The sequence below is a fragment of the Lissotriton helveticus genome, chromosome 1_1 (assembly GCF_964261635.1).
Source record: "Lissotriton helveticus chromosome 1_1, aLisHel1.1, whole genome shotgun sequence".
NCBI lineage: Eukaryota > Metazoa > Chordata > Amphibia > Caudata > Salamandridae > Lissotriton > Lissotriton helveticus.
Window position 1 is genome coordinate 387,093,427 of NC_136057.1, and position 27,487 is coordinate 387,120,913.

Genomic DNA, 27,487 nt, shown 5'->3' on the forward strand with positions numbered 1-27,487 from the left:
TTCATGGATTTGTCCAGTGAATTGACACCGTTAATCGGGCCAAATTGTGGGCTCTGATGGAACGCATGGGCGTAGAAGATGGGCACTGGTATCCCTCCTCAGCAGGTTACACTTTAACACCACAGTCGCCATAAGATACGGCACACAAGGGGAAAAAAACGATCTGATAGCCTCAACAGAGGGTGTCCGACAAGGGTGTATTTTTAGCCCCCTTCTTATTTCTAATATACACAAATGGGTTGGAGGCCCTTTTATTAAGTAGGGAATTTGATTTTCCTAAAATTGGCAGCAAATCCATTCCCTCATTAGCTTACGCAAACCACACAGTGTGAATGGCAACGACCGCTAATAGCCTTCAGAAATCCCTTGATATTTTTACTGATTTTATGTCCTCACTCGACCTATAAGTCAACTTTACTGAATCATATATTATGGTATGTGACTCTAGGACCACTAAAAACAAGAACTTTGTTGTGCCGGACAAGAGAATAGAAAAGGTAGACAACTTCACGTACCTGGGGAATTTATTTAATAACCAGTTGAATTAGGAACCACTTGTGCAAGAGCCCATCATCCAAACAGGGTTGTAGATGGGCAATTTTGCTTTGCACGTAAATTCGGACACAAGCCTGTGAGGAAATTAATTACCCTATCTGAAGCAAAAGGTCTTTCTGTTACAACATGTGTGGCAGGGGTATGGGGACATCATAAAAGCCGTCAGCTGCAACCATTGGAAAACAAATTCACCAAAAGGTTATTGATGACCCCGAATAGTGCCCCCAACTGCTATGTCACAAGGAACTGGAACTAGAGTTTGTTGAGGATTGCATAGCTAGCTCCCCTTTGTTTTTATGGGTACAAATATGGCTAACTGAAGAATTAATGTTTTCACATGAAGTAATCATAGACTGCCAAAACCTGGCCAATGCTCTAAAAATACCATAACTCCGCTTTGTGAGGGATAAATACCATTGGGACACTCATAACAACCCGGACAGTATCCCACCAAAAGCTAAAGCCATTATTAAAGAGGCGTTTTACTCCAGGGCCAAAATGCGCTATTTAGAATAAGATGAGATGGGCCTACTACCGATGCCCCTTGCAACAATATTTAACTTTTACTGCTGATTTGCAGACTAGATTTTATTTAACCAGATTCCGTTTATGCGCTATGCACTTATTGTTGGCATTTCCACATCAAAGAGGGTGGGCTGACAAGCTCACACCTTGTCTGTGTGACAACTCCACGAGCCAAAGCACAATGCACTTTATTCTATTCTGTACCTTTTATAAAACGGCGAGGAGTTCATTTTGTATGCAGTTATTACGGAAAATCCGCCCTTGCACATATATTGATGGTTTTAACTTCTTGCACATATTGGCTGCCCCTGATATTTGTATTACGGTAGCTAATCACATAAAAGTCTCTATGGCCATTAGTAAATGCTATGAGAAAGAGCTCCTGCATAACACACAGTTTTATTGTATGTTGTTCTAAACCGTTCACTATAGATTTCAAATCTTATGCTTTTTGAATTTTTTGAACTGTATAATACCATGCTGCTTCAATTCAATTACTGTATGTAAAGAATTTTACCTTCCTGGAATTTTTTTATTTCAAAAGATCTTATTAGAACATTTTTACATATACAGTACAGAGACAGTGAAAGCAATACTGGTCTCGTTATAACGCCGTTGCGGTTACAGTTGGCTTACATTAGATATGATGGGACATTTGATAATTTTACTGTTAACTTGGATGGTTCTTGTCTTGACTGCATAACACACTAAATCACAAAGCTTATTTCATATTTTAGATTCTTGACTCTCATTCTATATATGCTTGAATATTTTTAAAACATCAGAATGGCAAAGAACTGGGTCATTTTACATATATTTACACCATATTTATCTGACTAGAGCTTATGTTTTTCTAGGTCTGTATTCTAGGCGGAAAGTTACTTTCATAGCTGGTCTGTATAGTCATATGCAAAATTCTACTTGGTTTCGTGTTTTAACTATGCAGGACAAAGCACAGTACTTTATAAAATGTTGTTTTCAAAGGTTTTGATATTCCTTTTATAAATTCACCCTTTTCGTAAGTGAGTTGGGAGAAATATTTTGTTACCTGAACTGCAGGCACGCCTGTCTGTTTGGAGAGTCACGGATTAGGGGCTCACCATCCTGACCAAGACCTTGCTGTGTTAGGAGTGTTGGTGCCAGGGTTGTTTTGTTTTACTTTCTCAGCTCATTAAAAGCTAACTTTAGCCATGTTTAATTTTTCAGGATCTCCGAGCGCGTGGAGACCAACAGGAGTCAGCTCCAGGCTATCAGCGAAAGGGTAACTCTTGCGCAAGCCAAGATCGAGAAGTTAAAAGGAAGCAAGAAGGCCATAAAGGTAAACCTGTACCTGATGTGGACTTCATGTATACTGTGTGCTTGTTCCTTCAGCTTTCACCAGCTGCTTGGTGCCTTCGTTTTATCCCCAGTTCCTTCTTCTAAATATGAAGACTTAGGATATAGGAAGACCATATTATGTTTCCTCCATATGTGTATTAAATTTGATCTTTCTTCTGCTTGTATATAAAGCATTGGGTTCCTATGAGTGTTTCTGGAGGTTCCGATTTGTTAGATTGTATTTGTGCCACACAGTACAGGGAGTCTTCAGGGTGAGGAATCTAAGACCTACGTTCAGAGGAAGAGCTAGTAAACATCCAAAGCACCGCTCTTGGTTACCAGAGAGATTACAGAGAAGCAAGAGAGGATGTGAGAAATCTAGTTAATGGTTTGATGAGTTAGTGAGGTATTGGAAGAAAGTAGGGAAAAATCTAGTTACCAGCTCATCAGTTCTTTTTGTTTTCAGTCACACCTTGCATGTCTGCTGGCCCAATTGGCATATTTCTTGGCATGAATTTGAACTTACTGTGGCGTTCTCTACATAGGTGTTTTCCAGTGCCAAGTACCCTGCCCCGGACCAGCTGCAGCAGTACAGTTCCATTTTCAGTGGTGCAGAAGACCCATCTTTACAGAAACGGGCACGACGTAAGATTCAAAGCAAGCATCGGCTACTTGAGGAAAAAGCCTTGCAGGTAGTTATTCATCTCTCGTTCTTTGTGAGGGCAATTCAACGGTCTTCAGCATTGCAAGTGATGGTGTGTTGGGATGTACACAGTACTGTCTTTCAAAGAGTGGCAGTGCAATTTATTTGTGTTAGAAATGTTCCCTTTATGCACAATCACCCCAATTTTGTTTTCGAATTTTTTGCTGAACCATGTTTTTGCTGATTGTAGAACTTGGTGGACTTCGCCCCTGCTAACCAGCAGTAAAATGCTTCTGCTCATTCTTTCAACATGATGAAATTGGTATACCTCTAATTGGCATCTTTAACTTACCTATACATTTCTAGTATATGGTGCCCAAAGTGTACACAAAGCCCGTCAGTTAAATGTCTCTACTGGACTGCAGCTCTCATTGTGCCACCTCTGCAGTGACAATGCAAGCATGACTGCATGCCTGCTATGAGTAGCACAGTGGTCCAAGTTTTAACTGCAGATTGTAAAAAAAAACACATTTGATAGTCATAAAACACTCCTTTTTAAATATTTATAAGTCACCGCTAAATAAGCCTTACTGCCCATTAATGCAAGGTGTCTGGTATTTAAAAGTAGGATTTGTACAGGTTATTGTTAAACATGTCCTTACAATGACTGTGGAGAAGTGTGGCTCAGGGGTTAGAGGCAGCAGACCCGGAAGCTGAGATCGGTCCTGGACCAGGGTTCAATTCCCCGCCTCGGCGGGGTCTTGGGCTAAAAATTCCACGGACTCGATAATTCTCGCCCCGGTGCCTCCTCGACTCACGGGTTCACACTCTGCGACTCTGGGCAATAGCTTGCTTAATCTCCACAACGGCCCCTCGCGGCGGGATGCCTGACTTTCACCTTGTGGATACCCTGCTATCTCACAGGGGAATACCAGGAAGGGTTCCCTAAGCAAGCGCCGGGAAACCCACTGCGGGTAGCTGTGCGCTATATAAGCTCAACTACATTTACATTTACAATGACTAGCACCTCAAAGCTAGTGGCATTGCAGCAGGGCTGGCTGTTTCTTAGGAAAGCTTAGGGATTCAATATTACGTTTAATAATTGTTATGTCTGCTTAGGAAACTGCTACAACTTTAATTTGAGTACTTTTTGACAAGGACCTGATTAACTTTAAAGTCCCTGGAACAAGAAGATTTAGCTAAGACCCAGGCCTGCACCCTTACTTTGTTCCTCGAGACAGTTCAGCCTCCATCACAGTGGGCCTCTTGTTGACACCACAATATTGGATCCTGCTGGAGGGTCAAAATCTGCCACACCACCAGCCCTCCTAACCCCAATATACTATGACCAAAGACATTGGCTGTCTTGAACTTGCTCAAAGTCTAAAGGGAACCTTTACAACATGGGTTAGGCCGCCCGTTTTCCTTTAAGGAAAATGGGATGCCTTTAAAAAAAAAAATGCTGTATTTAAAAAGCTGTCAGAAAAGGTGGTCTGCTGACCGTTTGCATCTGAAGAAACTATGTCCCATGTTGTTAAGTAACCTAAGGCGACGAGTTATAGTTTCTTAACATAAATATAACTATAATAGCTGAATTTCCATGGTTTTGTGTGGGTAAAACGTCAACCTAACTATAACGTCCTTGTAACGTTTTGCTTGTTTCATACAGGGATATGCTGTACATTTATGTTGGAGTATGGTGGTTATGTGGGAAAGAGGCAACTGGCAACTCTTGCATAGTCTTCTGAAGATAAGATGGTGTATCGGGCAGTAATGCGCTTTAGAAACACTGTTAACATATCATAGTTATTCAAAGATCTTATGTTTGGGGGTAACAAGTTTCATAATTTGGCTGCTTGAACAGAGAAGGATGTGCCAACTATGGTTTGTTTTTTTCTTATATGTTGGGATTTTGTGGTGAGGTACCAATCTAGAGCAGCGGTTCCTTTGTTGAATGTATTTGGTCATTTTATTCCTGACGGAGGGTGGCCCTGTTCCATGTATCGCTTTGTGGGTGATACAAAGCAGCTTGAATGTGGACCTTCTGGTAACCGTTAACATATGTAGGCCCTTAAAGGCAGGGGAGATGTGAGCTTCTGGCTTTATATGTAGGAGTAGTCTGGCAGCGGAGTTCTGAATCTGTTGTAATCTTTTCATAGTTGTTAAAGATGATCCATGGTAGTGGCTATTGGCGTAATCAAGTTTAGACAGTATAAGAACGATTGTAGCCTGGACCTAGTGTAGAAATTTCAGCTGGGGAAAGATGCGTTGCAGAGTTTTTATAGTAACAAAACTTGATCTTGCTAGTTTGTCCCCTTGGGCATTGATTGATAGCTTGAAGTCCATGGTAATTCCGAGGTTTCTTACTTCCGTTGATACTTTAGGCGGTGGTCCCAGATCATCAGACCAGGCAGCAAGAGGGTCATAATTTTTCCAATCGCCACATGTGAGTATTTGTGTTTGGGAAACATTCAATACACTCCAGCCTATGCATTCCTAGTGACCTACTGATCAACGGCTCTAAGCAAGTGAAAAGGTGTGAGTTTCCAATGCTTTGGGGCTTTCCAGTTTAAGGAGTATTTGTGTGTCATCTGCATGGTTATAGCATGTGAGGTGAAATTAATTGATCATTGCCGGTAATGACTTCATGTAGTGTGTTGAATGGAGTGGCCGCGTTGATAGATCCTTGAGGGACCGTGCTTTTGTGAAGTACGGTTTGGATGAGAAAGGGGGAGGGGGTATGAATGACGTATGTTTTGATGGTAGGATGTAATCCATTCAAGAGTAGTCCCCTCTATGCCGGTTTCGTAGAGTCTTTGTATGAGAGTGTCATGGTCAACTGCGTCAATGGCAGCTGAGGTTAAAGAGAAGTAGTGCAGCAACCCTGTTCCTGTCAACTGTGTTTTTAAGGTCATCCCAGATGGCAGTGAGGGCAGATTCTGTGCCTCCTCGAGGACAGAATCCTGTTTGAAAGTCTGAAAGTATGAAATGATCTTAAATTAATTGTGACATCTGGACGAATGCTGCTCTTTCTATCAGTTTACCCAGGAAAAGTAAATTTGTAGTTAGTCTGTAGATGTTGGGGTTAAGCGGTTCCAGGTTTGTTTTCTTTAGTAATGGGCGTATGTATGACTTTTTTAGGTAGTCTAAAAATATTCCTGTAGTTGGGGAATTGTTGATGATTTATCTTACAGGTGTGGCAGCAGAGATAGTTAGAAGAATTGTTTTGAAGGTTTGTGGTAGACAAGGGTTTAGAAGGGCTGCCAGCAGGCCTGCTTGCTTTGACCAGATTCATAAATTCATTGTGTGATATTTGTTGGAAGGAATGCAGAGGCTGGGTTAGCCTACTCTTGGAGGGGTTGTTTGCAAAAGGGTTGGAGCTGGTGTTTTTTTCCATTTTAAATAGGAATCCAACGTGTCTGCTTTGGTTGTGTAATGATTTGACAGTTTGTGAATTCTTGAGTAATGGGAGGAGTTCCTTCTAGGCAATTAAGTTTATGAAATTCAGTGAAAATTTTATAGGATTCTTTGTTTGCACATTTAGCATTTTGAATTGTGTCTGAATAGTATCTTTTTTTTAGCTTTTTTGATTGCTGATTTTTATAGTCTGTTAAGTTTCTGCACGTGAAGTTTGTCTTGATTGATGTTTGTTTTGAGCCATGTGCGTGTAGCTTTCTAATTTGCTGTTTTATCTTTTAGCTCTGTATTTCTCTAAGGTTTCTGTTTTCCTTAGTCCTGTTTTGTTGTTGTTAGTGGTATTAGGATATCAAACGCTTCCTGTTGCCACTCATATAGTATTTGAACAGAATGTATTGTGCCTAGAACTGTAATGGATGTTAGTTATGTTTCTAAGTGTTCAAAATTGAGTTTGTTCCCCAGTCGATGAGTGGATGCATGTTAGGGGGATGTAGGTGTGTAGCTTTGTACTTTATGTTGGAAAGCAAGCAAATGGTAGTCTGACCATGTGGTTGGAGTAAGCGTTTGAAAGATAACTAGTTCTGTATTTGCAATAATACGCAGCGGACGCACCGATGACGCGCCGGAGGTGCGCCAGAGGTAAGCCCGTTTGCGCACAGGTCGCGACCAGTGCCAGTCATGCTGCCTCTCCTGCCAGCTCCCGTCAAGTGTACTCTAGGGAGGAACTTATTCTGCTTGGCCAGCCCCCTAAGGCGAGTAGCCTGCCGGAGACTACCACCAGCGGCCCGGGGTGCTATCTTGTGGCTTGCTTAACGTTCAGTCCCTCTGCAAACATCATGTTGAAATTGCACTCCTTATCGATTCCTATGGGTTGGATGTGCTATGTCTCACAGAAACATGGACTAGAGCTGACAGTGAGGTAGAACTTGGACTGGCCTGCCCTCTGGGCTATAAAATTAGGCATAACCCACGGGTGGGGAGCAGAGGTGGAGGTGTAGGATTCATCTTTAGAGACACTCTGGCCATATCTCAGCTTGAGATTAAGGAGGTCCGAGGTTTTGAACTCATGGGCTTTTCACTCAAAGGACAAAAAGGAGTGCTGTACTCCAGACTGTTATGCTATAGACCACCTGGTAATGCATTATCAACTTTACCTGAGCTGATTGATCTTATTTATGATCTCTCTAACACACATGCCAGGCTAATAGTATTGTGGGATTTCCATCTGTGGCCAAATGGGCCCTTTGACATTGCCTATAGAGACTTGTGCCAGGCCTGCTGCAATATCCAGCTGCAGCAGTTGGTGCTCTCCCAGACCCATTTGAAGGGTCATGTTTTAGATTTAATCTTTGCAGATGTCGCCCAAGCTGTAATCAGGGAAATAAGTATCCAATGCTGGACGGACCATGCTCTTGTCCATTTCTCCCTATACCTCCCTACTGACTTTTTGAGAGATAGTAGTTCGGGTTTCACCAAAGTCAGTAGGCAATGGTCCAGACTCCTGAAAAATCCTGGTCCACCCACTTTACTACCTGGTGATTTTCCTTGGGGGGAAATGTGGAAGAGAGCTATTTAAATCTGTGCCAGCAAATTACAAAATCTTTGGATAAAGTGGCTCCCTTGCGGAAAGTTAGGGATAGGCATAAGTTCGCCATGCCTTGGTTTTAAAAAATCACTATCGGAGTATAAATCACAGATTAAATGCGCTAAAGCCAAGTATCTCGAGGATATGTTGATGCGGGCATCAAACAAGTCACAAACTTTGTTCAAGATCGTTAATGACCTTTCTCGCCCGGCTTGTGCTACGAACAACATCCCGGCCTCTCAGGCCCTATGTGACTCCTTGGCGGCTGCATTTGAGGACAAGATCGCTACTATTTTTAGTGGACTCTCCAGTTCAGGCACGCCTTGCCCTCAGTCTTCGGTGGTTCTGACACCTCTATCCATTCCAGGTGACCCAGAGGAAGTGGCAGGACAATCTCAGCTGGACAGTTTTACTCTCCCTTCCTTTGAGGAGTTCCGTATTTTGGCGAATTTTGGAAGTTGTTCCAAGAGGAACTCTTCCTTCCTTTATACTCCATTTGTCATCAGTCCTTCAGCACTGCTACGGTGCCTGAATCTTGGAAAGTGGCAGTGGTCTCTCCGCTCTTGAAGAAGCCCACATTGGACCCCACCTGCCCGGCGAACTATCGGCCAATCTCGCTGCTCCCTTATCCTGTTAAGATCATGGAGAAACTTGTAACTAAATCTCTGTCCAGTTTTTTGGAAACTAATACCTGTTTAGATGTGGCTCAGTTCGGCTTCCGGCCAGCGCATGGCACGGAATCTGCGCTGGTGGTCGTCCTGGATGATCTTCATTCGCGGGTCGACACTGGTCGGGCAGCCTTTCTAGTACCTCTCGACATGTCGGCCGCGTTCAACACGGTCAGCCACGCCACACTTATCAGTAGACTGGAAGAGATTGTGGTAGCGGGGTCGGCGCAGGAATGGTTGGTTTCTTACCTTCACAACAGACACCAAGTGGTGGCGTTGCCGCCTTTTAGATCTGGCATCAGAAGAGTAGGGCAAGGTGTGTCCCAGGGGTCGGCAATTAGCCCTATTTTATTCAATCTATACCTCCGTCCCTTGATCAGATTGGTCAAATCCTTCGGTATCTCGGCAATTAATTATGCCGATGATACACAGCTCATCTTCTCCTTTGAAGGCAAAGATGCCGTGTCTAAGGAGACCTTCCATCATTGTATGACAGCCACTGTGGACTGGTTGCGAGATAATTCGCTCCAGTTTAATGGGTCTAAGACAGAGGTGCTGTACTGCTCAATGGACCGCATCCCGCGCCCTCTGCTGGCGGATTTCTGGCCAACATCTTCTTTGGGTACGGTGGCGGCGGTGGACTCCGCTCGCAATTTGGGTGTCATGTTCGGCCCTAATCTACAACTGGATGCCTTTGTTAATAAGACAATCGCCGCATGTATGATGTTATTCTGCACTCTGCGCAAGATCCTTCCTATGCTTCCGGCACAGGCCAGACCGGAGGTTGTGCGTGGCATTATTCTTAGCAGGCTAGATTACTGCAACGCACTGCTTCTGGGCGCACCTGGCACTTTGATCAGTAAGCTACAGCGCGTACAGAATATGGCAGCTAAGCTTGCCCTTTCTCGGTTACGCTCAGCTTCCCCCTCCTTGGCGCTTAAAGATCTTCATTGGTTGCCTGTACAGCAGCACATCTGTTTTAAAGCATCTTGTTTAGTCTTCAAAGCCCTTCATGGTCAGGGGCCGGTTTTGTTACAAGAGCTTTTTTCATGGTACTCCACTGTCAGACCTTTGTGCTCCTCTTCAGCATGCCTGGTGGTAGTCCCTAGAATCCAGAGGTTACGGATGGGTGGCCGTTCCTTTGGTTATACTGCTGCCAGACTATGGAACTCTCTTCCTCTATCTTTGAGGAGTCTGAACGAACTTTCTTCCTTTAAAAAAGGTTTGAAGACCCATCTTTTTCCCAGGGCAGGGTAAATCTGTGATTGCGTAATGGTCAAGGAGAGTCAAACCGCCAGGATGCCCTCTGGGTGACAATCTGCGCTATAGAAGTATGCGATACATACATACATACATACATACAATAATGACATCTACGATTTTCCCACTGATGTGTGTGTGTGTTTATGAACGAGCTGATGTAGGTTCAATGCGCCTAGGTCAGTGATGGTAGTTTTCGTATGGGGCATATTGGTTTTTTTCAAGTCAAATGTTTAGGTCACCAAGAATGCATAGGCTGGTGTGTAGTGCTATCAGGCTTGAAACTGTGTCTAGAAGTGTGTTTGGGAATATTACATTGCTAGGTGGAGGTCTGTAAAGGAGTAGATAGTTACAGGAGGAAGAAAGTGTAGGGTTGCATCTAGTGAAGAGGGCCTCACAACCTTGTATGGAGACATTATCAGCTTTAGTGATATTTAATATTTGCTTGAATACAACAGCTAGGCCACCTCATCTTTTCCCATATGCGTTTTTGTGCGATAGTTTGATAGCCTAGGGGAACAGCTTCATGCAGCACTGGAGCCAGGCTTAGAAGGCATTTTGATGGGACTGCACGTGTAGGTTGTGGAGATGTTTGTTGAGAGTGAGTTGGTGAGCTGTGTTGTAGTTTTTGTATAGTCGCTCTCTTGTGCAGTAGACATGGAGATGCGCAGATATGAAGAGTGGCATGTTGTTTATTTTGGTTGCGTCTGTTTAGGGTGGAAGGTGTATGAGTTAGGGGTGGTGTTGTAGCTTTTAGAAAGTGGGCATATTTCTGTGCTTATAACTCTGTGTGCATTGCAGCTGGTCTCCAATACACGTTTGGTTGGGTGACAGCTACACTTTGTTCATTCCCTCTAGACAGCCACAAACACAGGAAGGTGAGCACTCATCTACATTCATCTGCATTGTGTTGGGTCGTCCTTGGCAGGGAAGGAATGAGAGGGGCTGACACTCTTAAATGGGTAGTGTCCTGTCCACACAAATCACAGATTTATCCCCCAGTGTTAGCCTGGCAGACAGGACTGGGTTGAAAGGGATCCTTGTGCACTTAAGAGAGTAACTTTGAAGTCACCCGCTACATCAAAGGCTCTTTTGGATACCAGTACTGGTTCTCTAACCCCCTAAAATCAGACACTTCAGGATCTTGAACTGAACCTCTGTCAGAAGACTGCTGAGCTGCATAAAGGACACAACTGGACGGCTTTTCTGCTTGTTGCCTTGCTGCCTGCTGCTCTCTGACTGCTGGAAGGAGAGCTCGACGCTGCCCTCCCTCCAAGGGATCTCCAAGGGCTTGCTCGCTTGCCCCCTGTTCTTTGGAAGTCTCAGGAACACAAAAGACTTCCTACAATTCTGCTGGTGCCTCTGGACTTCTGAGTCCTACCCTTGTCTGAGGTGCCCCATCCAAGCTGTGGGCCTCAGAAGTGGGTTCTGCAGCTGTTTCCATCACCTACAGTTGCTGAGTGCCTAAAAATCAAGCTTTTGAGCTCTTCGTGACCGCGAACAGGCCCATTCGCACTGTGACTGTGCCACTTGGTCGCAGGATCTGTGTGAACCGCCGCAGTATCGTCTCCTCGCACAGCAAGTATCGCTGCCCGCGAGGCCCCTCTGCCATCCGCATCGCCCGGCCGACTCTTTGCACCCGCAGGATGATTGCTGGCAACCATCTACTCCACGAATGGGGCTCTTCACTCAGTTTGAAAAGGTAAAACTTCAGTGGGACATGTTTGGAACTGTATCCGACCTGCGCTCCATCGCAATCGACCTGAACTTTGGGTGTACCTAGCGTGACCTAAAGGAACCTTCTAGCACTTTTGACTTTTAAGCACTGTTTTTGGTCTACTCTTTAAAAAGTCATAACTCTGTTTCTAATCATTGGAGTTTTGTCGTTTTGGTCTTGTTTTATTCCTAAAAATATAATGTATATTTCTAAACCTGTGTGGAGTCTCTTTTTGGTGTATTCAGAGAGTGAGAGAGTGTGTGTGTGTGTGTGTGTGTTTTTTTGCACAAATACTTTAAACATTGCCTTTGTAGATGAGCTTGACTGCTCTGTGACAAGCTACCAGAGGGTGAGCACAGGTTACCTTATTGTGTATCTGGCTAGAGTGGTGGTTCCTGTCTGGCCTGGGTGCCTACCTCAGCCATTCAGGAATCTCCATTTCTAACACGTGTGGCTGAAAATTGTTTGCAGTGCGGGTTTGATGCTTGCGGAGAGTTGGGTGCAGGGCCTTGCCGCAACCTAGGCACTGAGACCAAGCCCTGGTGCGGTTTGGATGTAGCATCTGGCCAGAGGTTATGACTGAGATGTCATGAATGATGTAATTTAACATGTCATGAGTGAAGTAATATAGGAAATGATAGGCCCCGTATGATGAGTGCACAAGCAAAACTAATTCACTAAACTATAATGTGCGCATTTTAGTGGTTTTTGGGTTTAACACTGGCTTGTCTCATTTCAGCACCTTACTATAGCATCACTTTAATCATTGGTTTTTTATGAAACGTCTTTAACCTTTGTTGTTTGCAGTCTGTGTGTGTGTGTGTGTATATGTGTATATATATATATATGACATTTTTTTTTTTTCTAGCAGATTCCTCACCTGTAAAATAATCCCAGGTATCAGATTGGATTTCGAAATCCAATGCTCTCACGTCACCAATAAGGGATGCTGACTTCATGTCCCCACCAGAAGTGGTGCCAAATGACGCCATGAAGCCATATAACAGCCACCACAGTGCAACGTCCGTTCCCTTGTTTCCATGCCTTTGCCGTAGATCCAGAGCTCACTCTTCAGAGTTGAGCTTTCCTCACAGAAAATTCCCTTAGCGCAGTACGATGCTGCCAGCCAAGCTCTCGGGGTTCAAGCCATGCAGGAATTTTGAGAGACCGATGTTAATTACTGCCTCCCATTCCATTTGTTTATGGAGCCTAGGGTCAGATTGACGTGGTACAAAAGGGGTTGGTGATGGACGGAGCATCAGAACCAATCAAACACTCACACCCAGTCAAAAGATCTGGGTTTGATCCATCACCGTTCTTTAGCCCACTCTGCCACCCCAGTTCAGACATGGCTATATGCAAATCAGTATGACCCTGTGCATCATGGGAACAGTCCAGCCCGAACTGCCAAGCCATGCCTTCCCTGGACCGGAAACAAGCTTCCGAGGACCGGTTTCTGGCATTCCAGCCGTCTTCAGCCCGGCTTGCTTGAATCCAGTGGCAAAGTGAGCAAGGGACTCACGTCTGAGCATACCCTGCCACACTTATGGCGGCCAAAAGCGGTACAAAAGGGGTTGGTGATGGATGGAGCATCAGAACCAATCAAACACTCACACCCAGTCAAAAGATCTGGGTTTGATCCATCACCGTTCTTTAGCCCACTCTGCCACCCCAGTTCAGACATGGCTATATGCAAATCAGTATGACCCTGTGCCTCATGGGAACAGTCCAGCCCGAACAGCCAAGCCATGCCTTCCCTGGACCGGAAACAAGCTTCCGAGGACCGGTTTCTGGCATTCCAGCCGTCTTCAGCCCGGCTTGCTTGAATCCAGTGGCAAAGTAAGCAAGGGACTCACGTCTGAGCATACTCTGCCACACTTATGGCGGCCAAAAGCGGTACAATAGGGGTTGGTGATGGACGGAGCATCAGAACCAATCAAACACTCACACCCAGTCAAAAGATCTGGGTTTGATCCTTCACCGTTCTTTAGCCCACTCTGCCACCCCAGTTCAGACATGGCTATATGCAAATCAGTATGACCCTGTGCCTCATGGGAACAGTCCAGCCCGAACTGCCAAGCCATGCCTTCCCTGGACTGGAAACAAGATTCCGAGGACTGGTTTCTGGCATTCCAGCCGTCTTCAGCCCGGCTTGCTTGAATCCAGTGGCAAAGTGAGCAAGGGACTCAGGTCTGAGCATACCCTGCCACACTTATGGCGGCCAAAAGCAGTACAGGGAAAACATGGCTTGGCAGTTCGGGCTGGACTGTTCCCATGAGGCACAGGGTCGGACTGATTTGCATCTAGCCATGTCTGAACTGGGGTGGCGGAGTGAGCTAAAGAATGGTGATGGATCAAACCCAGATCAGTTGACTGGGGGTGAGTGTTTGATTTGCTCAAACGCTCCGTCCATCATCCCCTTTTGTATCGCTAGGGTCAGATTGAGACTCGCGTGCCTGTGAATCCTATCTGATAGAGACTTCTAGCTGCAGATTCCTTACATTTGAATTCCCCAGGCATCGGGCTGGATCCAGAAACATTTGCGTGAGCAGTACCCCTTGTGCATGCTATCTGGTACCTCCGTTTTGCTCTGTGTGTCGTCGTCGGTTATGACATAGCAGTCACCGATATAGGCACCACCCAGGCGCTCGTACATCGGTTCTTTTCTATCTGCGCCAGGCTATCACCAATCAGGGAAGAGCTACCCCTCTGCCAATTTTTGGCAGTTCTTTTTTACTTTTTGTCGACCAAAACTTTTTGGGTGTGTCGAGGGATGTCCTCTAGAAAGACAAGGTTTAAAAAGGGTGGCGCCTATCAGCGTGCCATGTTGGTAACTGTCCCAAACTTCGTATGTTTTTGGTGTCTCGAGTGTGACTATGACTCAAAGTCGTGCTTGGACTGTCGGACCATGACTCCGAATGCCTTTTGGGAGCGGGCTCTGAAGCTCCTTGCGGCCTGGCAGTTGACACCGACCAACGAGACTCCGCTGAGATCTTGGTTCCGATCGAAGAAGACGTTCCCTGAGGTTCAGGGTAGGCCACAAGCACTCTTAGTTTACTGTGCTACCTTTTGGCCTTACCTGCTCCCCTCGGGTGTTCACCAAGGTGACGGCGGTTACAGCTCATCTGCGCAATTTAGGGATTTCAGTCTTCCCCTACCTCGATGACTGGCTGTTGAAAGTGTTTTCACCCCAGGCTGACGTCTCCCACCTCCAGACTATGGCATACCTCCTGCGTTGAAAAAACACGAGTTAATGCAGGGCTAGAGGGATGTTTATAGACCAAGCCTAAGTATCGAACTTGGTCCAAAAAGTGATCAGAAAACACTGGAAAATTTTGAACAGTGGCAAAGAGAAGATCGCCTTTCCTCTGTTCGCCTTCAAACGCTCTACTAACCTGAGGGATCGTCTGGTACATACACGTCCCAAGAGTACACCCAAGAGAGAACTAGGCACCCTATGGGATCTCCCGCCAGTAGTAGGGCATCATCCTTGCGGAGGTTGCTCCATTTGCCCTCTAACAACTAAAATCACGAGTGTGGACATTGGTACAGATAAGCCCTGGGAGCTGCGGCAGTTTACGAACTGCAACAGCACCAACCTGATCTACCTCATCACGTGCACGTGCAATGAAAGATACGTGGGTATGACCACGAGAAAGGTACGTGTGAGGATGCAGGAACACAAGAGCACTTTCCGTTGCAGGAAAGATGTCTCCAAACTCACTAAGCACTTTCTCACGTGTAATCATGCCGAAACAGATTTCAAATGGCATGTTCTTGAGAAACCGTACATTCCACCACATGTGAGTGATGTGTCCAGATATCTGTTCGTTCGTGAGCAAAGGTGGGTGTTCAAATTGGGGACACACAAACAAGGGCTTAACGATGACATTCCGTGGGTCTCTTTGTCTTGATCAATTTGATTTGTGCCTCTATAAATAGCTTCTTGCGTGGCTAACACCTTGAATCAGAGGATTTGTCCCTATAATTAACAGTAGTATTCCCTTCGGGCGACAGTTGGAGTTGGCTTCCGGCTACAGCATCTTTAGCCCACGAACTATTGAGTATTTTAAGAGTATTTCGCCTTCTGTCACATGCGACGGTGCACCTGCTCATCTGGATGTGCACCGATGCCTGAGTTGGGTTGGTCACGTGCGAATACTCCCCGTCTAATTCCAGCTCACAATTTATGTGGAGTCGAGAAATCCCTGTAGAGCGCGCTGTATGTTTTCCAACGTGCCCCGTTGTGGTGGTGCATTACGTTTGGTAAAGTCTAAATAGCAACCAGTTATTTTGTCTTAATGTATTTGCAATTTTGACGCTAGTTGGCATTTTTTCACGCCGTTCCTGTGACTACTAGCAGAGTCTGGTTCCAGTTCTGAAGCCCTTAACCAATATTACAATGAAAAACTACACTCCCTCATGACATGATGTCATCGTGTAGTTCTTTATCATTGGCTGAACGAGCGCTTTACTAAATCCAGTTCTGTGCATACTCCTAGAGTTGGGAAGCTAACTGTATTAGGGCCGAGTGACATCCCAGTCGGTCCTGGGTTTAGGCGACCTATGAGACACCGCTCTGGGCAACGCTAGAAACAGTAATTCGGAAATACATCCGTGTTGTTGATAAGAACTACAATCACCCATGACGTGATGTCATTTTGTAGTTCTAGACCGGCCCGTTCTCGCGAGAGGACGCGCTCAGGGCCTCGTTCGAGTGTGAGCACCGCGGAGGACAGATGTGGTATCATGTCCTGGAACTATCGGCGGGCATTAACAACGAGGTGAGCGGCAATTGAATTACTATAATGCCTATACAGGGTGATGTGTGAGGAGGCGGCGATTTGGCCAGCCCCTCCCTCACCGGTTTTGATTGGGTGAGTGTTCCTCAGCCGAACAGTGAAGAAGTCAGAGCGCTTTGGGGACTGTGCCTCCCCCTGACTCAGTCACGGCCCGGGACACCGACGGATAGGTATGATTACCTGCCTTAACAGCTAGACGTTATGGCCATGCCATTGTATTAGCTATATGCTACATATTTGAAACTGTGTAAAGCCTTGTTAATTTAGCCTGTAGTTTACAGGGAGGTGGAGGGTAGGTGTGCTGTGAACCTATCGATGGGGGTCAATTGACTCCATATACAGAATACCTTGGATTACGTAGACATATACACTACCAGAGTAGCTGCATGTCTGGTTGCCCGGTTTGTGTAGCTGACGTAGTCGGTTTTTGTTATTGTAGAGCGGGGTCTCACATATCCTGAGCCAGGTCCACGAAGAGGTGAGGTCCACTCCCCGGACACACTGGGTGAGTAAATAAGCTGGTATATACATTTTTGTTAAACAATTTATTATGTTGTATACAGACCAGGGTAATAGATTGTGTTTTTCCTGTACGTTTGTCCTCTCTAAATAGTACATACTCAACCAGGTGCCGAAGAGAGGAGTTGAAACAGCTGAAGGAAAATCATATCCTTTACTGGTTTTTCACTTGTGTGTTTTTTTCATATAATTTTTTCACACCTTATTCACGACTAATGCAGTAGTATTGGTATAGAACAGAGACCCTGACGAAAGCCGAAGGACTAATCCCTGAGTGGCTGAAACATGTTGGTCTCCTCGCAGCTATTTGTTTGTACTGCGATGACGATATTACACTGTTCTTGTTTTTAGCAAGGAAGGGGCAAACAATTATTAAAGTTTTCTGGGTTGAGCTCCCTATCCTTTTTTAAGATCACCACTTACTATATTTTTTACACTGCACTTCCCACCACATCAACATCATGTGGTAGTACCGAGCGATTGTGGGTCGCTACCCCTTATCTGGTTATCGGGGTATGCCGGTCTCAATGATCTAGAGACACAATACCCGATTAGGACTACCAAATGATAATATTGATCATCACAAGACCGTTGATGGGAATCCTACACCAGGGGGGACTCACGTTACTGGTTCTTCACATCTTGTGATCTGGTTTGTTAGCATATTGTATCCATACCCTTGTACTATTGACAAGGTTTGGAAGAGTAGAGGACTACGGTTGAATCCTTAATTAAGACCCCTAAGTTTGTAGTTGTTTGTTGATACCTCCTGCGTTCACTGGGGTTCTCTCTAAACATGCCAAAGTCGCATCTGACTCCTTCCCAGATGCTCCTTTCATCTGAGCTGTTTTAGACACAGTGCAGTTTTAGGCTTATCCTCCCGAGCAGCGAGCCCAGGATATTCAGGTTATGATACCGGTGTTTCAGCCTCTAGCCTGGATTTCGGTGACGCTGACTCTGCATGGCCTCCTGCATCCTGTTGGTAACACACGCCAGATGGCTTGTGCGGGCTCTGCAGTGGGACCTGAAATTCCAGTGGGCTCAGCATCAGGGTAATCTCTCCGACATGGTCCAGATCTCAGAAGGAACTGCAAAGGACTTGCAGTGGTGGTTAAAGAACCACAATTGGGTCAGAGGCAGAACCCTCTCCCTTCCCCAACCAGATCACAGAGTAGTGACAGATGTGTCACTTCTGGGGAGAGGCGGTTATGTGGGCGCGGTGGAGGTCAGGGGACACTGGTCTCTGGCGGAGTCAGGCTCCACATCAATTTCTTGGAGCTTAGAGTGATCTGGTTGGCATTGAAAGCATTTCTTCCCTCTGGCAAGGGGAAGTTAGTGCAGGTGTTCATGGACAACACCACCGCCATGTGTTACTGCAACAAATAGGGCGGGGTTGGGTCATGGACACTTTATCAGGAGGGCCTGCTTCTCTACATATATGACTGGAACAGCAAGGCATAACCCTGGTGGTTCAACACCTGGTGGGTTCTCTAAAGGCCAGGGTGAACAAACTCAGCCGCCAACGCCGAGAGGTTCACAAATGACATCTCCAGTTGGAGGTGGCACAAGTTCTTTCAGCAGTGAGGAGAGCCTTGGTTAGATCTGTTTGTCTCCAAAGAGAGCGTACAATGTCAGCAATTTTGCACATTGGAATTTCAAAGGCGGGTATAGCTCGGCTATGCTTTTAATCGCGAGTAGAGCCCAGGCCTAATGTATGCCTTTCCGCCCATACCACTTCAGCCCAGGTTTCTCAAAAAGCTCAAGTCACTCTTGTGGTTCCAGACGGGGCAAGGAGAGTCTGTATCTTCTGAAAATGAGCATCGATCCTCCGATCAGGCTGTCCCTTCGGGAGGATCTTCTGTCGCAGCAGCAGGTTGATATCTTTTGACCTTCTCCTGAAGCAGGTGAGGTCATTTTGGCAGGCAGCCAGCCAGCCAGCCCTCCACTAATACAGTATATGCCTGCCGTTGGCAAAAGTTTGTAAAATATTGTAGAGAAAGGTTTATAGACCCTCTTTCTGCTTCTTTATCTACTATCCTTCTTTTCATTCTTACCCTTGCCCAGCAGGGCTCTGCGTTTGGTACAGGCAAGGGTTATCTTTCTGCTTTGTCTGCTTTCTTTCAGCTGCCAGACCAACCTTCTTTGTTTGAATCTCCTGTTGTAAATCGATTTTTAAAAGGACTTGTACATATGTTTCCACCTAAGCCCTTTGTCATGCCTCAGTGGGACCTTATTTTGGTCTTTAGTAAGACTTACGCACGCACTGTTAGGTCTTTAATCGGTTTGTACTTTATTTATGGTGCAGGGTGGTAAATCCTCCTGAGTATAAGGTGTGAATCAATTATATTGCGCTGTTCCCAGGAACTGGGGTGCATCCCCAACCGCACTCGTGAAATGATTTCTTTACTTTACTTGAATAAGGTAATTCATTTGACCTTTATTTTAATTTTTTATCAATTTAATAATTCATTGTTTGATTTTATTTATCCATTTTAGTCATTTGACTTCTAACATTTGTATCCATCAATTTGCTCAATGCATTTCGGGCTGCACCCTTCATCAGGGGCTTGCTTCCTACAAAAATAGAAGGAACTCAACTTTACTTCCGTTGACCTAACCATATTGATCAATTGTGGTGACTGGTGATGTCCCAAAACATAAATCTATTTGTTATTTGTAGGTTAAAAAACTGTCTACCAAGTGCTTGTATAACTTGTGAATGATCTCAGAAAGGTGTTCAATTGTTGATTCATTGATTAGTGAAAAAATCTGAAAATTAGTGTTGGTTAATCCCGACATATTTTTGTGACAGAAGATTGGTGCCCGTACGTGCTCTAAAAATGTACAGTTGTTAATTCATGAAAAATCACGAAAATGGTGTTGGTGCTTCCCGACAGTTTTTGTATGAAAAGATGGTGCCCCGAAGTTTACAAACCACTTGTCTCCTGACTCGTCCTTTTTTAACCCGTGGTGTCTGTGTTTCATTACCCTTATATCCCAGAATATGAAGACGTTATACTAAAGACTTACACAGCAAACTTGTATCTTTCACGTAATTGCCGAGATGACGTGATCCATTCTTCAATTGTATCTAAATAAAATTAATTTTAAGAGGTTGTGAATGATGGGTTGTCAATGTGGCAAAGATACAACCAGTGTTACAAAGACACATTGAGTGTTGTGCTGGGCTTACCTGCGGAGTTCAAGTGGTGTCTGCTCGCATCTTCCGAATTCGAATGTGGTTGTGCACCTGCGTTGATGTTAACCGGATTAAAAACCATACTTCACCTGGAAGTGTACGGACACGTGACACGGAGGTACAGCTTAAGAGTCTGACGTAGAACAACAAAGATTCATGATCTGAGAGACCTGCATAAGAAATGTGCGTAATTATAAAAAACGTGAAATGCATTGCAATCATAAAAAGTGTAAAAACAGTACATTGTGTTAAACGAAAATTGGCAAAATCATGTAAAACTAGGTATGCAGTAGAATATCATTAGATGAGTACTATGAGTACATCTGACATTGTGATGGACGCGTTTTAAACTAAAACCTACATTTGGTGGTATAATATATTTAGATTACAACATGGATTGATCTTTAGACTACAATGATGTATGACTTATGAAACCAATACATTGTTCTGCAAGATCAACATTTTGCAATGTAATATTTAAATCAGTCTACGAAACCGCTCTGAAGAAAACAATTTAAATCCATCCGTTCATTAAGACCCTTAGGATTCACTGTGTCCAATTAGTTAATCCAAAAAGCATCTAAACTTAGGTACCTCCATAAACCTAAGCTGACAAATGTTATGATTTTTGTTGTTGAAATGGATGGCAACCGTGGATTTCTGATTTTTTTGTTTGAATGTTGCTCTTGTGTTCGTTAAGGCGTATCATAATTTTTCTCTCTGTCTTTCCTACATAAACTTGTCCACATGGGCATTTTAACATGTAAAACATGTTACATTGACTTTGTTTGACCATTCTTTCCCTGTTGGGATGTGATAAGGTACAGTTCATACAAGGTAATGATCCCATGCGTCTCTGTGGCTTCTTATCGTATTTTTTGTTGAGTATTTGTTTGAGATTACTCGTACGTAAGTAGGCAAATCAAGATTGGTGTTTAAATATATCTCGGAAATCTTTCTCCATTGGAAGCATTGGCCAATATTTCAATATCGTTTTATTTTATCCTGTAACTGCGGGTGCAAAATTTGGATACAAAAACTGTTCTGCTTTCATTATCTTTTGTTGTTTCTTTATATTTCAGCAACCTCTCACGTGTTCTGTTTTCTGCTTTGTGAGCCGCCTCTTGTAAGATAGATTCGGGATAACCCCTTTGTCTGAATTTTTGCACAGTAGTAATCATGCTGTTGTTGTAAAGATGGCTCTCGGATTAAATTTGTTTTACCCTTAACAGTTGTGAGTATGGTAAATAATTTTTAAAGAAGTTTGGTGGAAACTTGTATAATGGAGTAAGTAATTCCGGTCTGTAGATTTAGTGTAAATGCTGGTAACCAATTGTCTGTCTTGTTTGGTGATAAGAACATCTAAGAAAGTGATCTGGTTCCTGCTGACAGTAGAGGTAAACCCAATTCTGTTGTCCAGTGTATTCAATCTGTCGATTGCTTTTGATAGTTCCTGTTCTGGTCCTCTCCATAGTACAAAAATATCATTGATGTACCGGCGGTACATGATGAGCTTATCCAGCCACTCCTGTTGATTTACTATGTGATCCTATTCAAATTTGTACATGAACAGATTCGCGTAGGCCAGGGCAGCGCAATTTCCCATAGATGTTCCGGATAATTAAGTGAAGAACTCATCCTGCCATTTAAAGTAGCTGTGATAAAGTGTGAAATGTAGTAGTTCCATCAGGAACACTTTATGGTCTTCATCCTTCTCAGATTTGAGTAAGAAGAATTCTACGGCTTCCAACTCCAGGTTGTGGGGATTGGATGTGTATAACGATTTGACGTTGATGATACATAGGATCACTTCTTGTGTGGCGTCTAGTTCCTTGTCTGAATGGTTAAGAAATCGGTAATATCTCTTAGGTACATGGACATGTTCTGTACTAGTGGTTGTAGATGTGTATCCAAATACTTTCTAATTGGTTCATGAATGGATCTGACCGTAGATACAATAGGTCTAAAAGGTGGTTTCAGCGGGTCTTTGTGAATTTTCTGAATCATGTATATGTAAGGGATGTTCGGATTGGATTTGGTAAGATATGTCTATTCTTCATTTGAAATGGTTCCTCTGTAAATGGCTTTATCAATTATTTTCGTAAGTATTTTTGGGAATTCAATGGTGGGGTCATGTGACAACTTCATATAAGTGTTGGTATCTTGTACATGTGCATTGCTATTTTCCAGATAGTAGTCCGTGTCCATAATAATCAGTGTTACTCCCTTAACTGCTTGACTGATGGTAATAGGATTTGAAGCCAATTTTATTATTGCTTGTCTTTCTTTGTGCGTGATGTTGGTAGATTTGGATCCGTTGTTCAAAAATGGTGTGTAAATCTTATTGCAATACCACCTCACATGCGTCTAATACTGATGGGAGCAATAAAATAACTTTTATTCCTTAGTCCTAATAAGGTGTTAATTTGAGATTGTTGGTTTGGCTCTGCTATGTTTTCAAAGAAATGTCTCAACCTTAGAGTTCTCATGAATTTGTAAAGGCTGATCTGTGTCTCCAGAAGGTGCTGATGGCATTTTCAAACCGTAATTTCAAAGACAACAAGCAATAACACATTTTGTTCATTTTTTCTGCAGTATCATCCGTAGGAAATGCATTCAGTTTTACAGCTTTTTTTTCTTTTTTTTTTTATTGAATAAGAGAACAAAAACAAACAATATGTTCCTTTCAGGATATTCTGCAACATTTTGTTTTTCGAAGTATGATTACATGTCATTGCATCACATTTATGGGATTGACGGATTTCAGATTACAGCAGCAAACTAGTATTTTTGGTGTGTTGCACATTACCACACCAACTCTCTTCTCAGTGATGCACCGTATTTCACCTTGAACTCTGGGTCTGTACAATCAACAATACAGAGTTATCACATTTGGGAGAAAGTAAAACCGGTTCCATAGTGTACATACAGAGATTATACTCCGCCCATCCTGTCATCACTTCTTGGTCAAAGTTCAGCGTCAGTGAGGTCTCCTTTCGCTTGCAGGGCCAAGTATGTGCAGAAAGGTTCACAGAAATCATGTCGTGGAGACGTGGGCAGCATCAGGGACCAGTACTCCGTTCTGTTGACTGGGTAGGAGTGTTCTGATTAACTCAGATACTCTGTCCATCACCACCCCCTTTTTGTAAATTATTTTGGCCACCATGAGTGTGGAAGGGTATGCTCAGACATGAGTCCCTTGCTCATTGCACCATCAGGATTCAAGCAAGCCGGGCCGAAGACGGCTGTAATGCCAGAAACCGGTCCCCGGAAGCTTGTTTCCTTTCCAGTGAAGAATTGGCTTGGTAGTTTGGTCTGCCCTATTCCCATGATGCACTGGGCCAGGGACAGACTAATTTGCATATAGCCAGGTTCTGAACTGGGATGGTGCAGTGAGCTAAAAAACGGCGATGGATCAAGCCCTGATCTGTTGACTGGGTAGGAGTGTTCTGATTAACTCAGATACTCTGTCCATCACCACCCCCTTTTTGTAAATTATTGTGGAGACGTGGGCAGCATCAGGGACCAGTACTCCGCCAAGTGTTTACCAAAAATACGTTAGCTCTTTAAAGCAAGCGTTTTACTCTGGGATAGTACCTCCGCCCTAATTGCATTACGTTCTGTCTTGTTTGACGAGAGTAGCATCATCTCGATTGGTAGCCAGGGTCTCCTTAACATATCCCAGGAGAGCAGCTAACAGATCTTTAGGAACCAGTTTTACAGCTTTGATTGCATTAAGATGGTGTTGAGAAGTACCACATGTAGGAAGGTAGATCCCTGACTATGGTTGCCCCCAACTTTTTGCCTGGTGTTTTGCTGGTTTTCTGACTTAGTTGACCTGGGGCCCTGCTATTCAGGACCCCAGGCCCACTGCTCTCTCTGTTAAAATGGATTCCATGTACCTTAGGTACATATCTAATTGGATACTGAGTCACCCTATCAGTCCCTGTACAGTGTACCTTAGGTACCCAGGGCATAGGTGTACCCAGGGCCTACCAGGGGCTGCAGCATGTATTATGCCACCCCTGGCTGGCCATCCAAATCCGACACAACTGGCTGCACGACAGCTGGGGCAAGGTGGTGTAATCACCCTTTGCTTTAGATATAGTATACCTATATCTAACCCTAAAATGGACACATGTATTCCTATCAGTCACTCCTATGGCAGGCCTTAACAATCCTGAAGGCAGAGTGCTTGGAATCATGTGAAATGGTGCTCTGGCATGAGCTGAGCCCGTTTGCAGCTTGCGGAACCAAGTCCTAATAGCTGTTCCATGATAACGCATACCATATACTCTTAAGTGCATTATAATCCTCGCGGTTATATGCCAACTCTGGTATCGCTTTATCAAAACATGTCGAGTAAGGTGTCATACGAATTGGAATACTAACCCCTCGCCAATTCTGGCGACGGGGTTAGCATTCCACCCTTCTAGAGGGACACGACATGTATGTAACCTGTAACCCCGGTTAAAGTCAGACATAGCCTCAGCTCCACAAGATGGATGCTGCCACCGAGACACAAGTCTGCCCTCCTGCTGCTGGGAGTCCTCCCAGCACAGGAGGCAAGGACAAAGGGTTTCCTGCCAGGGGTGGTGCCAGCACCGTCCCAGACAGGATTTTGTGTATCCTAGGTAGGCAGGGCTTTAGAGGAAGGTGACTGCAAGTGGCACCCCGGTGCTCACTGTGCATAGGCCGGCTGGAACCAGTTCCAGGGGCACTCCAGCCCCTGATCTGGGGAAAGCCCGCCAAAGGAGAGGGGTGTAACCACCCCCCTCCTAGTCCCACCCATAGGGCAGGACTTAGTCGCGTGCCAGCCCCTTTTTGCAGGATAAAGGTAGGAACTGGCCCCCTTCCAAATTAGATCATCTTTGAATCCTGAACCAACTTTCCACGAAAGGACCTCAAGACTCTTCTCAAGATTTCTCCCTTGTGACTAAGGAGTAGTCACCCTGCAGCAGCAGGCACCAACCAAGCATCGCGGTCTGCTGTAAGTCTCTCCTCCGGATCAAGACTGCCCAGCACGACGAGAACCGGCTTACCTGGCACCTCTGACCTCAACCTGCATCATCAGCCCAGCTGTGATCCGTGGGTGTGACGAGACCTCGAGGGACCGGCCATCTTTGAAGACTGCACAACGCTTGTCCAGCACGACCACCGAGTGACCCTCGACTGAGTGCTTTGGGGTAAGAGAAGCCCCGACCCTGAGCAGCTCCAGCACCGAAGTTCAGCCCCCCTGCATCCACGAGATCTGCGTGGGGCCCTTCTGCTCTTTGCTGCTCACCGCGTTGTCCCGGTCACTTGCCCGTTGGCTAGTGGCCCTCTTACGACGCTTCACGACGACAAACACCGCTGGTTTGGTTGCTCCAGACTAGCCCTTGCTCCCCTCCAAAAGAGGAGCACCCTGGACCCTCCTGGTCCACTCCAGACTCCATTTTAAGTCCACCGCGTGGGCTTGCATTTGCCAAGACTTGTTGCCCCAATCCTGGGTCCAGCGACGTCGACAGCAGATACCTTCGTGGGACAGCTCGCACCTCCATCCTGGTCGCCGACAACGCCTCCTGGTCCGAGAGACTGCAGAGCCCAGCAGCGCCCACTCACCTGGTCGAGGTGACTTCGTCCGGTGCCATCCTGGTGCCCACCTAAATCACTGGCTAGTGATTCAGAACTTGGTCCCCTCTGCTTACAGGTCTTCCTCTTCCCTGATCCAGGCTTGGATCACCATGAACTTCTTCACTGGCCGCCTGCCAGCAACTTCTTTCTTCAGGCTCCTGGATCTTCAACGAGGGTTTCCGACGCAACTTGAATCCTATGCAGCCGCAGCCCCTGGGCTAGGTAAACTGAGTACTCCGGTGCTCCAGCATAGTCCAACACCCTAAGTGTTCGGATCCACTCTCGTTTTCGACCCACCTAGTCGGGTTCGCCCGAGAACAGTAACTTTGCAATTGCTAGTATCCATAGACTTGTTCCCGCATTACGCGTGAGAGTTCCAACTCTGCACACGGCGTCCCTAGGCCTCCTGCTTCTAATCCAAGGGTTCAGCATTGTAGGCCTAGCGTTTCTACAGTCTAGAAAAGTATTACTTACCTGCTAGTAACTTCGCATTCCACTTCTTGTGTATATGGTTTTTCGTGCCCCTCGGGCATTTGTGTAAATTGTGCGACTTTCAGTAATTCTTTAAGAGTTTTGTTATGTGCTTAGCTCCCTGACTCATAAAGAGTTCAGGGTAGTCCTGTTATAAATAAATATCTGTTTATTTTCATAACAACTTGTGTGGTGTCCTTTCACTTGGTGTTCAAGGGGTAATGTGATGGTAAAACAGCTGGCTTAACACGCCCTCTAGAGTCTTAGCCTTAGACTGCTCGTATCCATGCTACTAGGATAGCTGGTCTATAAGGTTGACTTACAACCAATCATCAATAAGGGTTGTTTGGACTGATACAAAGTGTTCACTAGAATAGTGAACATTATATATCAGGCCAACTTCTCACACCACACATCTGTCATAAATATAGAATGTTAGTGCTCTGTTGTTCAGTATAACACTGTGGTTAAGTTGTAACACTGGCGAGTCAACTGAAAAACTGCAGCTGCTCTTTCAAGTACATGTGTTACTCAGAATATCAGACTCTATTGTCACATGTCTGAGAAAGATAGTGTGAATTTATGGGAAATGTGCTCTCATTTTAGCTTCTAGAACAATTCTAGAACACCTTCCATTACCTCTATGAGAGAAGCATGAGAGAGAACGGTTTTCTCTCAGTCATGGTTTATCGAATCACAGAATAGGATCAGCAATGTTCACAGAGCAAAATCACCCGAGAACTCACGAGAATGCATAAAATGAGTAGAACGCTACCAACAAATGATTTATATTGGGTCTAAAATCCATTATCTTTTATGTGTGGTCTTTTTTGTGATCCTCAAAACCTGGCATTCACCACAATTAATTTTGAATGAAGGCCATGTGCCCGAGTTCTGTAATGGCTGCAATGGTTTAGAAACGTCAAACTGCCCTTCCACATCCTTTCATTTCTATTGCTACATGAACTGATCGCACGGAGTTTACTCCTAATGTGTGTTCAAATCCATTCTTGCTTTTTCTCTGCTCGCCCTGTATATTCTATGATGCACTTTACTGTTCGGAGAGAACAGACTCTTCATATCCAATAAAAACAGAGTATGTGCATAGCTTGCCCATTCTGTTAAGGATGCATCAGAAGTATCTAGGGAGGAGAGGTGTTTGGATCAAGAGTGTGCTCAGGGTCAGCATCCCTAAC

The 27,487-nt window shown here is 44.8% G+C and overlaps 1 protein-coding gene across 1 annotated transcript in view; it reads left to right on the plus strand.

The window, feature by feature from the left end:
• The window catches only part of WASHC1 (WASH complex subunit 1), a 502,888-nt gene that overhangs the window by 268,646 nt on the left and 206,755 nt on the right, over positions 1-27,487 (plus strand). The window contains exons 3-4 of the mRNA XM_078673724.1: positions 2,287-2,398; positions 2,943-3,089. Of these exons, the coding sequence (XP_078529850.1) occupies positions 2,287-2,398; positions 2,943-3,089 (259 nt within the window). The remainder of the gene's footprint in view (positions 1-2,286; positions 2,399-2,942; positions 3,090-27,487) is intronic.